Source organism: Drosophila mauritiana, chromosome 2R (genome assembly GCF_004382145.1).
Source record: "Drosophila mauritiana strain mau12 chromosome 2R, ASM438214v1, whole genome shotgun sequence".
NCBI lineage: Eukaryota > Metazoa > Arthropoda > Insecta > Diptera > Drosophilidae > Drosophila > Drosophila mauritiana.
In genome coordinates this window covers 13,059,664-13,073,458 of record NC_046668.1, presented here as the reverse complement: position 1 = coordinate 13,073,458, position 13,795 = coordinate 13,059,664, and the positions used below count along the sequence as shown (strand labels likewise).

The 13,795-nt window shown below is 44.9% G+C and overlaps 3 protein-coding genes across 3 annotated transcripts; all 3 read left to right on the top strand.

Annotated features, from left to right (window-relative positions):
- The first annotated feature begins 1,469 nt into the window (after positions 1-1,469).
- LOC117138090 lies at positions 1,470-2,649 on the top strand. The gene has a single exon (XM_033299939.1). The coding sequence runs from the start codon at positions 1,565-1,567 to the stop codon at positions 2,510-2,512; it is 948 nt and encodes a 315-aa protein (XP_033155830.1). The 5' UTR covers positions 1,470-1,564; the 3' UTR covers positions 2,513-2,649.
- Positions 2,650-2,886: 237 nt separating this feature from the next.
- On the top strand, positions 2,887-3,992 carry LOC117138126. The gene has a single exon (XM_033299990.1). It carries the CDS (start codon positions 2,996-2,998, stop codon positions 3,713-3,715), a length of 720 nt encoding a protein of 239 aa, XP_033155881.1. The 5' UTR covers positions 2,887-2,995; the 3' UTR covers positions 3,716-3,992.
- Positions 3,993-9,381: 5,389 nt separating this feature from the next.
- Positions 9,382-11,312, top strand: LOC117138142 (adenosine deaminase 2). Its single transcript, XM_033300018.1, has 2 exons — positions 9,382-10,469; positions 10,666-11,312. Exons 1-2 carry the CDS (start codon positions 9,471-9,473, stop codon positions 11,284-11,286), a joined length of 1,620 nt encoding a protein of 539 aa, XP_033155909.1. The 5' UTR covers positions 9,382-9,470; the 3' UTR covers positions 11,287-11,312.
- The last annotated feature ends 2,483 nt before the right edge of the window (positions 11,313-13,795 follow it).

The following is a 13,795-nucleotide window of genomic DNA, read 5'->3' as shown; positions in this document are numbered from 1 at the left end:
GGATTCGTGGGATTCGGGAACTGTCGCCAGACATTAGCTGCTCCTGGCTCCAAAATGCTGCCATGGCTGCCAGGCGAGCGTGACAGACGCAGTTCGTTGGTAGTTGCTTGTTGGTGACCCCCAGTTGCTTCTCCTCCGCAATTGCCCCACTGCAACTGTTACTTTTTAGCCATCGCCTCGCCATCGCCATCTTCTTTTGCCTGGCGAATCCCTATTGCCACAACCCGATCCCAGCTCCGTTCCACCCGCTTGCCTGTTTATTTTGGGGCCGAAACAAAATTGCATCAGTGCAATTTCATTGATTGTAAGTAAATGAAATCATTCCTTAGTCGTCTGAGTTTTGCACAGAGCGGAGCGACTGCAGTGAAGCGGGCTAAAGTGCATCTCAGCTTTAGGGGCAGTAACTTCATTGGCAGTCACTCAAAGGCAACAAGAGCTGAAGTATTGGGGTCGACTGTTTCCCCAGTTGATTAAATGGAAAGTGATGCCTGGGCTCTTGAATTGGAGGCAGTCGGGCAATGCTTTATGAAACTAACCGCTCCCCTGGAAACTTTAACTAAGCCAGCCCTGCCCGCGCAAAATGAATTACAAACAAAATGCACTAATTAATTAGCGCAAAGGCCAGCAAACTTTTCGACCAGCCACTTGAGCTTCATCTCCCCACCCGTGGATTTTTCCTGTTTTCCCGCGGGGGAGCACCGATTGCAGCGGCTATTTTTCCTGGCCAACAACTCTATGCGGAAATTGTTTTTTTCCAAAAGCTTCGCTCGTACGTGCTCGTTTTTTATGGCCCACGTTGTGTTTTCCTATTTTTCGTTTTTTTCCCCTGAGCGCCTTGAAATCGAAACGGCCAAAAGATTGCGCTGCCAAATTGTTAACAGCAATTGACCCAATTTTATGGGAGCCCTCATGCATGGCCACTCTCGGACGGCAGTGACTCCAATGAAAATAGCGGCGTAAAAGCGAAAACTGCCCCGAGAACAGCAAGCAGCGAGCAGCGACCAACGCGGCGTATACTTATTCTAGTGGACTTCTGTTGTTTTTTTCGCAGGGGGGCAGCTTTGTATGTATATTTTCCTGTTTTTTTTTTTGTTGGGCTTTGTCCTTTGGCTGGCTGCGCTCTGTTTGCATTTAACTTGCAAACAAGCTGGGGCAAAAATTCGTAAAGTGAAGGTTGCGTTGTCTATTTTTTCTTTATTGTTATTTGCCTGCAAATCAAGGCAGCTGGACATTGCAATTCGCTGGCATCGAATCCATTCGCAATTAACTGCAGAACAAACAAGGAAAACCCATTTGGTCCGTGGCCCGGAAAGGTCTCAATTCGCGACAGTGTTCGAGGAATTCTCTCACACACTTGAATCTGGGAATCCATAGAGAAGTAGCTGTTGAAATGTAAATGAAATAGAGCCCATCAGGGCGGCCTTGGACTTGATTTCTTTCCAACTATGGGTTGGGCACCTTGGTGTAAGTCAGATCAAAGCAGAACGTTCGCCTGTACAGACCAAAATTTCGTGTCTCTCAACCTGCCACAGCACCGGTTCCAATCCAAAACCTCCGTTTAGTTATGTTTCTGGCCAAAAGTTCCATACTTCGCCCGCAGCTTCTCAATGAGGTGAAGGGACTGGTGAAATCACAGTTTCTGGCTTTGTCACAGGTCGACCGACGCTTTGCCCACTCGGACGATAGGTGCGCCAATAAGAAATCCAGGAAGTGCGAGCAGAGCCCACCCAAGGGTGCAGGTTTGCCCGCCCGGGATCGAAGACATTCTCACACGGATGGCGCCAGTGAAAAGTGCGCGGAGAAGAATAAAGCAAAGCGGAAGTGCGATAAGTATGAGCCCCAGAATGCCAAAAAGCCGGAATGCAAACCGCCCATTGTCCAAGTTCCCAAATACTACAAGCAGCTGAAACCGTGCAAGACCGACAAGGAGCTCTCCGAGCTGCATCCCAAGTATCTGGGTGTGTGGGGTCGTTGCGACATACCCTACAAGCCGGAGCCCTATTGCCAAGATCCCTGTGATTTGGTCGTGCGTTTGGATGACAAGTACTACAAGCCCAGCAAATCTCTGGACCGCGAGTTCGACCAGTACTGGGTGGAGTGCTTCTTCCGGAAGCAGAAGCGATGCTGCCGCAAGGTTGCTCCTGAGCGCACATACCGCGTGATAAGCAAAAAGTGCGCTGCCACTCCGAAGAAGTCGCCTTGCCTCACCGTCAATCCCATGCCCTGCCTACAAGAGGCCAAATCTAGCATCTGTCCAAAGGTCAAGCTCTGCGAGTGTCCGACGGCAGCAGCCATTAACAATTGTAAATTGGTGCGAAGACACACAAGATGCCGGCGTCGCGCATGCCAGTATCCCAGCTTCTCCGAGTGTCAGCACGAGGAGCTCAACAAGGGCAGACCGATCGAGTGCCGCTGCCTGGAGGTTCCGCCCACTTGCCTCGTCTATCGGCACGCTCTCCTCAACCGCCGACTTCCCTGTGAGCCTCTGAAGCCGCGCGGAAAATCGTGTTAAGGGAGGCACACTTTGGATTTGTGGACCCTTTCATGGTGCTTCAACAATAGGCAGATCAAAATTAATAGTGTAATAGAAGATACGAAATTTTTGGTTAAATACATCTTTGCCGTATGATCACTTCTAAAATATTTACATTTATTGCATTTAATTTATTAGGATTGGTCTGTTGTTAGCGCTCAAGGGCACTGTCGAATAAGAGGTACTTTACTACTTAGATCGACTATTGGCAGTGCGAGTAACGGGTATCTGATATTCGAGGCACTCGACACATATTTTCTTTTTTATTATTTACATATCATACATTTTGAATCAAGTAGGCCTTGAGACCAAACTTCAACTGTCCTAGCCACTTTCAGTTTGCTTTCGAATCATTCGTAAACAGTTGTTCGAGGGGTAAACACACTTAACACCTTAGCCTCCCAAAAAAATCCAGGCTTCCGTTTTGGTTTCCGTTCAAAATTCCAGTTAAATTCAGTTAGGATGGGGGTGTTGCAGACCGTCCACCGATCGCTCTTGTTGCAGCACAGCTTGGGATCGCTGACGATCAAGCGCACGTACGACACAGTGAAGACGATGAATCTGCGGCGCAGGCGTTTGGAGCATATGAAGGAACTCAAGAGGCTAGACGAAATGTGCTACAAGGCGGCCAGTCGCAACGATAAGAAGTGCCACCCGCCGGTGCTACCGTTGCCCAAGATGGAGTGCATAGACGACCCATGTGCGGAATCGGAGATGCCATTGGATCTGGACCACTATACTCCGAGCGACAAGGCCGCGCGCAAGTATCAACGCACCTGGTGCGAGTGCTATATGATACCCAAGGCGGCTGTCAAGGCCAGGAAGTGCTATCCGAATAGACCGCGGCGTAAGTTCGAGTGTCCGAGGGTATCCGATGTCGAGTGCCGCTGGGATCCCATGCCCTGTGATGACGTGAAGAAAAAGCCCGAGATACTGATTGAAGTGCCGCGTATCGGGAAGTGGCCCTGCTGCAAGATCCCCACGCCAGGTTGCCGCGATGGCCGGATACCGCCCTCCTGCGACGCCGGTCGAATTCCCACCTGCTGCAAGAAGCGCCGCACCAAGTATCCCAGCTTCTCGGAGTGCAAGAAGGAACTGCTCGAGGCCATCCCACCATGCGAGTGCGAGAAGAAGGTTAACTTGTGCGACGTGTATGCATATTTCCGCCATAAGAAAAACTAACTAGCGGTTCCTGAAAGAGCTTGGAAATCAAGGCGGTATAAGAAGCCCACCTGGTAGAGGAAGAAGCTCCAAAATTGGCCATCGTGTATTGCCGTTCATTGTTTATGGGTTCATTTACAAAAGTTTGACCCTTCAGCCCTTGCCGCCTTTTACCAATCCTGATTACCCATTTTAAAAGGTGACCAATTCAAAATTTCCATTTCAAATATAGCTTGAATCCAGTCTTAATTACTTTTGGATGTTGTTGCTACCGAAATTAAATTGATTTCACAAATTACCAATCTGATTTTTGTCTTCGTCTTGAGCGCAACTTGCAGGCATCCTTGATGGTTAATTCTCGGCAGACAGCCAGGTTCTTTTAGCTGCACTGCCACGCCCCTCGTCCTAGTTTGCCCACTTCCCGCGCCACCCGCTTTTCACAGCTCTTTAGTTGGAGTGCTCTCCTGTGCAATTCCTAAAAGGGATTTGCATGCCGCTGAGATGTTTATCGCAAATTGTTGCCGTCGTCTGCGTCGCGGAGGATGTTGTGACGATGTCGTCTGGCGGCGCACAAATGTCAACAGCACAAAGCTCTGACGTTTACATTGAAAGTCACTTTGGGCGCCAGGCAGCCAGACAAACAGAGGGATCCTGGCATCCTAGCATTCTCGCATCCTGGTATCCGGGGGGCCCAAGGAGGGCGATGGCTAATGAAAAGTGCCAACAGAATCCAATGCATTTTTATTTAAATGCAAATGTTTAGCCTGCCGGCAAGTGTTTAATTGTGGAGCCCGGGCATTGACAAGGAGGGCTCCTGAAAGGTCCTGGAAATGAGGATTTGCCACACATTCATCCTGCCTGTTCGTTCGCCTGTTGTTTTTGGCCAAAGTATGCCCTGGAGTGACATTTCGTACAAATGAAATGTATGGCTGAAAAGTTGTCTATTTCTGTGCCCAGGCAAATAATTTTATTATAAAAGTTGTTTCTGCCTTTTATTTATTTTTTTTTTGCGGGAACTTGTGGCTTTTTGTGAGTAATAGACACCATGTTTCTGTGGGCATTTTCGTAAGAGAGTAGATTCGCATGTAAGGAAAGTAAAGTGAGATATATGTCAAGTAGAGTTGCGGTAAAAATGTACTGAATAGAATGCGTTGTATCCTTTAGTCATTCCAATTTAAATATGCAGTAAATGCCCATATCCTTCTAGTTTGCTTATCCCTATAGATTAAAGTGGATATATTTTTTTGTTACAAAAGAATTTAACCGATTATTTGCAACTTATGCCATGTTTTGCAGCTGGTCGAATGGTCTTTATGGATCCCACTAGTCATGGAGATTATGATAAGGCTTTCCGACTTTGGATGTCCAGTAGCTGGCTGGATTAAAAGCTTTTTGCGGTTTGGATATGGGATGTCCGGATGGCCGGAAAAGGGGGGATGGGCTTACTCACAGTTACCCCAGGCTGGGTAAACAAACAAATTTAGTTATGACCAACAAAGTTGCAAGGCCCCTTTGGTTTACAGCTCGGCCAATTAGCTGGACGACGATGCTGACCTTAATTACACGTGCACTTTTAGTGCAACCAGTGTGCAGTCGCCCCAACCCATTTTGCCCACATTTGTTGCAGCTTAGCCCATAATCTGGACATATATATATATGCACCCTATATAGTCAACATACATGTGTAGCTGCACCCACATAACCATAAATGTAAAATCCCACGGGTATGCCATTCCATTCCATACCATTTTTGTTTCGCCATATTTTTTTGCTTCTTTTTTTTGTGTTTCACTCAGCTGGCTACACTTTACACACTTTGTTGGCTCCGTGTCCGGGTCTAAATGTTGCTGCTGGATTGTTAATATTATTTTATAATTTCGTTTTATTACTCCTACTCCGCCGTGGAGCGTTGTAAACATGTTGTCGTGAATGGACGCGGCTGCTGTGCGCCGGGATTCCCCGCTGCCATTCGGGTAGTCAAAGTGCGCCATTAAACGTTAAGCAGGCAATGAGGGCGGAGCGTTAAATGCCGAGCGGGGATTTTGGGGGTCAGAGATGAAGACATTTAACCCGACCCACTAAAGCAGCAGCATAGAAACTATGAAAAAGCGAGCTTTGATCGCTTTAAGTTGCTAACTGCTTTCAGCAACTCATATTTCCTTGCAACTCGATTGAGCGTAGAAATCCTTTACCAACGGAAAAAAAAATCAAAACTCCAAGTTGGCCAAAGGGAAAAGTGGTATGCCTATTACAGTTCCTGGCTGGCTGTGTACTAACATAGCACTTTATGATTGTTACCTTTGCTTTCACACACACTTGATCAATTTATACTGCTGGCTTTGTTGTTTTCTCCAATGGGCTTGTGTAGCTTTGGTATCGGGGCTTACTCATGTGAAAACCTGTTCAAGCCATAAGCTTTTATAAATTATTTTTGGTTTGCTTTTGTTTTCTATTTTTGCTGGAACTAAAAATATAGCTGTACCTCTTAGAATTCAAATAGACTATTATTCCGTTTAACTTACATCCTTTGTTTCTCACTATTCAATAATAAACCAAAAAAAACTAACTATTTTAGTTGTCAGATTTTAGGTCTAAGTTTACTGTCAAACAAAATAAACGGAATAAGAAAATAATACCGCTAAACTTCAGACTTTCCCCGTACTTCAATAACTTCGCAGAAAAAATAAATAAAATGGCTGCCTACTTTGCGGCGGAGCTGTAAATTTCGCCTTTCATCAATCGCCTTCTGCGCGACATATTTTTATTGACATTTATTGAAGGCGCAATTCTATTGACATAATTCAAATAGGCAACAACGTGCCACGCAATTCAAACGCGACAAAAATGTAAATTGCCTGACAGAGAGTGCGAGCAGGAGGGCAGATTACGTGCCGAGCGAGAAGACAAATCAATTTGAAGGAACACAATTTGAGGACCAGGCGTACGTAGGAGTCGAAATGATAATGAAGGCACCACATTTTGTCGCCATTGTGCGAGTGACAATGGGCCACAGATAAAAATGACAGCCACAAGCTGGCAACTAAGTCGGGATGAGATCTCCTGGGGGTCTATTGTCTCAGGAGCCAAACGATGGCCGCTGGATGCGGATTGCCGGAATGGGTAATGCACACATTGTGATTGTGGCAAAGAGTTTAAGCAGCTGTTGTCTGGCCGGCGTCTAACTGTCAGACTGCGGCTTATCGCCAGGTTTTGACCATTTTCTGACTGCCCAGAGTTGCCTCCATTTTTTTTTTTTTTTGACATTTTGCCATGGCGGCTGCCAGTTTAATTATGACATTTAATTTCGAGTTCATTGTTGGCCAAATCTCTGGCTGCGCACAAAAGCATGCAACAGTTTTTTGCAACTGCCGCACAAGCGGAAGTACATTTGTCGTCCGCTGCACAGACCGGAAGTTGTATCACACATGTACGTATCACACATTCAGCGCCTGTGTTTATGCCACAAATATTTAAGGGAAACATTTAGGAGGATCTGGAAATAAATGTAATTCCTCGTTTGAAGTGCACTTTAAAGCTTAAATAGTAGTTCATTTCAAAAATGTATAAAGCTTTCTTTTAATCTTAACAAGCCAACTGGAAAGTATTTTTTTGAGTTAAATAAGCAAATAAAATTCAGATTTAAGCGAATGAAGAATGTATGAAATGCAAAGCATATTCTTGCTAATACCACTAATAGCAATACATTATTTTGTTGCGGTGGTCTGGGAACCATTAGTTCGAAGTTGGCCCGGATAATGAAGCCATTTTCGCCTAGGGTGCCGATTTAAGATGCCATTTATGAAACATGTGCCGGCATTTATGCATATTAAATTAGTCGGCTTAGGCAAATAAACAGGCCAGAGGACCACCGAACCCTTTTTTATGGTCCCGAGAACTGCGTCATATTCCCACACATTTTGCTTAATATTCAGGGGTTCAGCTGGCCCCGAAAAAAGAACACTCTGGTGGCAAAAGGAAGGGATCCGTATAATAGTTGTTTGGGGCAACTTAAAAACGCATGTTGGAACTTTTCAAGTGTGAATTGCTCTTCATTTTTGCAGCAGACAGACCACCCAACGGAAAAACTGGGCGAGCTGAAAGGAACTGAACTGAAAAGGCGTTCGTTGCCTACTTTTTCCAGGCACTGTTTCCCTGCGTAAGTGTGTGTGTGTGTGTGGTCGTGGGTGTAAGTGTGAGTGGCAGTTGTAACAAAAAGAAACATAAAATAAAATGGCAACGGCAGAAATGTTTTATAAAAATTTATATGAGCATAATTTGTAACTGCAGAGAAAAAGAAGAAAAACGCACACGCAGAAAGGAAAAGATGGAAAAAGAGATGTTACAACGATCCCTCCTACGGGGCGTATGAGTGTTTTTGCGGCTGTGGGCGCTGGGCGGAGGTGGGCGTGGTCGTGTCAGACAATGGAAACTGAAAATGGGCTGCAGATGTAGAAAATGAACATATTTTTGGCTGTGGCCAAGTAGAGCCGCTCGATTTGAATTGCCAAAAACGCTGTGGGTGTCTGGGTAATAAATAGAGTACATCCCTAGAAAATGAGAACATAAAACTTAAAAAATGTTGCGCTAATAACCGATGTCATTGTGCCAAGTGGTACAGAACAATTTTTCAACTCGATTTCATTTAGACAGTCACTAATTTTCCATAAATGCCAAAACAATAAACAAGAATATATTTTTGCATACTCTTTCGAACGAAAGTGATCAATAGTAATTAAAGAGAAATTTGCAAGCAATGGCTACAGTCAGTGTTTATCAGTTATCAGTTTTCCCCCATTTCCCAGCCGTTTTTAGCTGCTTTTCCAGATTTTCCAACTTTGGCATGTGGCACACAATTAAGATGCAAATTGTTTTTGCACAAAATCAAATTTCCCTCTCCGGCAGACAACAACAGGCATATCAGTTTGCCACTTGCCGAACTCTTTCCGTTTTCCCAACTCTTTGCAGTTGTTGTTGCTAAGTGACAAATACAACAACAACGGCAACAACAGCAACAACAACAATTGGGGAAAATGCTTAAATGTCGTTCAAGTTTGCGAGTTAAGTGCACTACGTATGCAATCGACACATGTGTGCAACAAAACTCGTTAACACTTGAAAAGTTTCATGGGCCCGAGGGCAGGTCGGAAAATTCTGGGCTCACTGCACTTCGCACACACACACGCAAACCCATCCGAACTGAAGGGACGAGTCCCACAGATACGTCTGTGTGTGTGTGTGCGTGCGAGTATCTGAGTGCGAGCAAAGTAATGCTGCTGAAAAAACACTTAAGCAAAATGTTGTATATATTTTGTAACCAAGTGAGGCGCAGAGTTGAGCTTGCCTCCATTTAGTTCGTTAGATAAATCTTTGCGTGCCTGTGTGTGTGTGCATGTTAGCCAGTGCGAGTGTGTGTGTGTGTTGCCCTTTGGGCATCTTGTAATCGTTGGGGCTGAGACCCGATTGACAAGTAGATGATGCCTGGAATGCAAATCCTATGCTCCATCAAAGAAACTCTCGGCAAATTGCTTGAAAGCATCACTTGACGTTGGCCAATGCTGCTAGAGTTTCCAAAGGACTTCACTACGTAATAATAGTTAGTAATTTAATAGTTGGGCCCTATAAACTTAAATGTGCTCTATAAACTGATATTGTATTTAACATTCGGAAGAAAGGACCTGAACCTGAACCATTTGATTTTTCTGACTTGTTTAGTTTCTAAATTCCATAAAATGTGATATTTATATATTTGAAAGTCAAAAATAGGGGCATAGCGCAGATGACGGTCCTGTTGAGCCACAGGGTGCTCCTCGCTGGACGCGCGAGGCGTGCCACGCCCACCGCCGTCCAGTGGATGCACCACAACCCAGAACAGATGACGCTGCTCGAGATGCTGGGCACCACCAATCTACGCAAGAGCACCCCCAAGGACTACCGAATCCTGCGCGAGATCTTCAACTCCTTCGAACGATACTCCGGAGTGGGCAACGACATTCAATTGACCTTGCCAGAGCGCGCTGCCAACGAGCTGATCATGTGCGAAAAGAAGCGGGAGTACGAGAAGGGCATCTTGGATCCCTCGAAGTTCGCGCCGGGACACCACATCTTCCAGGTGCTCACCAAGGTGAAGAAGTCGTTGCTCTTCCAGACCCTGCGACGGATGCCCAAGGGTGCAGCCCTCAAGGCGCACGACACCTCCATGTGCAGTTCGAGGGTGGTGATCGATATGACCTATCGGGATAACCTCTGGGTGTGTACCACCAAAAACGGCTGCCGAGTGGTGGAGTTCCGATTCGCGAAGGATAAGCCCAAGGACGTCAGGCACGAGAATGGCGAGTGGCAGCCCATGGAAAAGCTCAGGGAATTCCGCGGCGAGGAGAATCTCAGAAAGTATTTGCAAATGCGATTCAGCATGTACCCTTTGGCCAGCTTTACGACCAATGCCCACGCCTGGCGCCACATGATGGGCATCTTTGACCTGCTGGACGGTCTACTACAGTACGCCCCCGTTTGGGGCGACTACTACTACAATGCGCTTAAGGAGTTCTACGCCGACGGAGTGCAATATTTGGAGGTGAGATCTGTGCTTCCGAACCTCTACTGCCTGGATGGTAGCCGGATGCCCAAGCGGGAAACTGTGCAAATCTATAAGGACACACTGGAGCGATTCAAGAAGGAGCATCCTGGATTCATCGATTCCAAACTGATATACGCCCCCATTCGGCATGTGCAACCAGAAGTAGTAGGGGAATACATTAAGGAGTGCACAGAACTGAATGTGAGTACAAATTCTCCTACTTCATTTAATTATTATTGCCATCCATGAATTATGGTCCAATTAGAATTTAAACTACGTGTAATGCTGTATTGCTTACATTTTGTAATCTAATTGTTGGTAATCGACTTCTCAGCTTTAGTTTATGTTTAAAAGAAACGAACAGAATATACAAGATACATTCTAATAAAAATTACAGAAAGAATTTCCCAGCTTCGTGGTTGGCTTCGATTTGGTTGGTCAGGAGGACGTGGGCCATCCGCTGAGCAATTTCGCAGCGGAGCTGCTCAAGCTGCCCGACCACATCCACTTTTATTTCCACGCCGGCCAGACCAACTGGTATGGATCACATGTGGACCAGAATCTGTTGGACGCCATTGTGCTGGGCACGAAGAGAATCGGTCATGGCTACACGATCACCAAGCACCCGGTGCTCATGCGGCTGGCGAAGTACCTGAACATCGCGTTGGAGGTGTGTCCGGTATCCAACCAGGTGCTCCAACTGGGATCCGACTACCGCAGTCATCCGGCTGCCACGCTGATCGCCGAGAATGTGCCTATGGTGATCGCCTCCGGCAGTCCGGGCTTCTGGCGAGCTGCTCCTCTGTCCCATGACTTCTACATGGCCTTTCTGGGCATTGCACCCATGAATGCCGATCTGAAGTTCCTGAAGCGAACCGCCAAGAACTCCATTAAGTACAGCTCGCTGAAGGACGAGGCCAAGGCCGAGGCCATGGAAAAGTGGAAGAGGCAATGGGATAAGTGGGTCGAGAATATAGTCAGGCAAAGGAAAAAGGATTCGGAGACTGAAAAGAAATAAAACACATACTAGACTTTGAGAGTATACTGTACATTGTATATAAATATTGTGTAAATATTTAAACAATTCTTACCATAGTATCATTACTTGAAGCATGAAACTTTACAATTAGGCAAAGTACAGCAGTGGCATTTGGATGTCACTCGACTTTTCCATAGTTTTTTCCCAGTTCGAAATCGTACCTGAATTTGCGCAACATTGTTGTAGGGACCACAAACTTTTCCACTCACGCACATCGAAAAGCCCCAAAGTCAATGACCAATGGCAAAATTGGGGGGGAAATCTTCGGGATAAACCTTGAGCTGCACTTTCAGTCGCACCGCAAATTGTTTGAGTTTCCGCTTCTTGATTATTTCAGGCAAACCAATAAGTTTCTTGCCAACTTTTTATTGCATACTTCGCTGCGGGTGATCACAGGGGGGTGGCGGTGAAAGCGGGGGGTCATGCAAATGTCACAGAAACTAACACTTCCGGGTCGTATATGTGTGGGTACTAATTTCATTGACTTCCATTTCCCGCCTACACACACACACACACACACACATGACAAAGTTGGCGGAGGGCGAGGAGTTCGGAAAAGTCTTCGATACGATCAAGAAAATAAACTTTCTGCCCTGCCTGCCATTGCTTATAATTAAAAACTTTATTGTTTGTTTAACTTTGCCCGCAGCTGTTGCACATTTGACAGACAGAGATGGGTTGCTGTGCAGGAAAATGGGGAAAACTCAGTTCGCAGCCACACAAGAATTACCAGCAATTATCGAAAAAGTTTCGCTTCATTTATCGCCCGAAAGTCACTCGGTTTTCTCCATACACATTTTTTGGTCTTTCCAATCTACCAATACAGGAATTGACAGCCATGTTTCTGTCAACTTTTTAACGATGCAAAAACACATTTATGCCAGAACGCTCCTGGCGACGTCTAATTTGCAAATTCATGAATATAAAGTGGCCTCGAAATGCCAAACAAATTAATCAAATATGCTAATTTTTCCTTTTTTTCCAAACTCACACAGACACGCGGCCATCATTATTCGCGTTAAAAATATGCGTAAAAAGGAGAGATTTGCAACGAGATGGGAACCTGTGCATCTGCCAGGAGATCTTAAACAAAAGTGAAAAGGTATTGCAACTGCAAAAAGCCAAAAGGAAGTTTAAATTTAGGCTTTTGTCTTTTTTTACTCTTAAAATATTTATATTTGAATTTCAAAATCGAAATATTTCAATTTGAAATACGTTTTAATAATGCAACCAATTAAGCTTAAGCTCTGAATCGAGTGTTCAGGGTATTACAAAATATTGGCTGATGGAATTATAAAGCTATGTAATGAGTGTTATTTGAAATTGTCGCATTGCCGTCTCACATTTTCATAAGCACACATGAACAACGCACAAGTATACCGATTTCCACATAGGGATAAATCCTGAACTGCCATAAATCCACAAATCCCTTCCCCCTATGAATTTCTACCCAATTTCCCTGGCTTTCTCTCTCTCTCTTTCCCTGTTGCATTTTGATGTCTTGCTTTGGCATCTAAAGTCCAAAATCATCATCATGATGCCGGCTGGTATGGGGGGATTGAGTTGAGAATGGCATGATGACCATGGAGGCATAAAGCGCAGTTAGTTTGCATACAAATGGCATTTGGAAATGTGCAAGAGGATTGCGCAAAAATCAACGCGACATGCCAAACAGGACAAATAATGTGCATAAATTTATCCCCAGATGGGTGGACCACCAGCCAAAGATTGGACGTATAGATGGCACCGAGGGTTGGTCCACAGCAATAATAAAAAAAGAAAAGCAAACAAGTGCTGGTCAATATGTTGCACTGGATGTGGGCATGGGTTTGCGGATGGTGCTCCTGATGATGATTAGATTGCTGCATGTGAAACTGGACAAGATTTCGGTTGGGCAAGGAGACAGCCACATAATAACGCTTATGTCCTGGACATTAGCATGACCAAAGGACTGGGTGGCAGGACGACGGGACCAACTGATTGGCATCGTCGCTTACACTTTTCTTGCTTGTCCAAATCAGCCCCTCATCCTCGCCGCCCATCTGAATTGATCAAAGTATCAAATATGCAGACACTCTGGAATTTTTCGTAATATGGATGCCGGTGGAAAACGAGTCAAAGGGGAGTTTTCCATACAGTTCTGACCTTATATACAGACTGTCTGCTTGTGTGTTGTATATGAATGCATAGATCGTTGTGTTTTGCATTAATGGTGTTGGTTTTCTTTGAGATAAATAACTGCGATACAAATGGGTTTGGTCTGGATTGTGATGAGTTGTGTTCATTGATATGGTGGCAACATATTTAATTAACTGCATTCTCTTTGAGAATGTGGTTTTAATCATTCGTATTCACTCACATTTGTTATAGCTATTTCCTATACCTTAAAAATAAAAACCATTTATTTTTAGCTGCTTACCAAAACGTTCTGTTTATTAAATAAGTATGTATGACATTTTATAATATTTTCAATATAATAAAATATTAA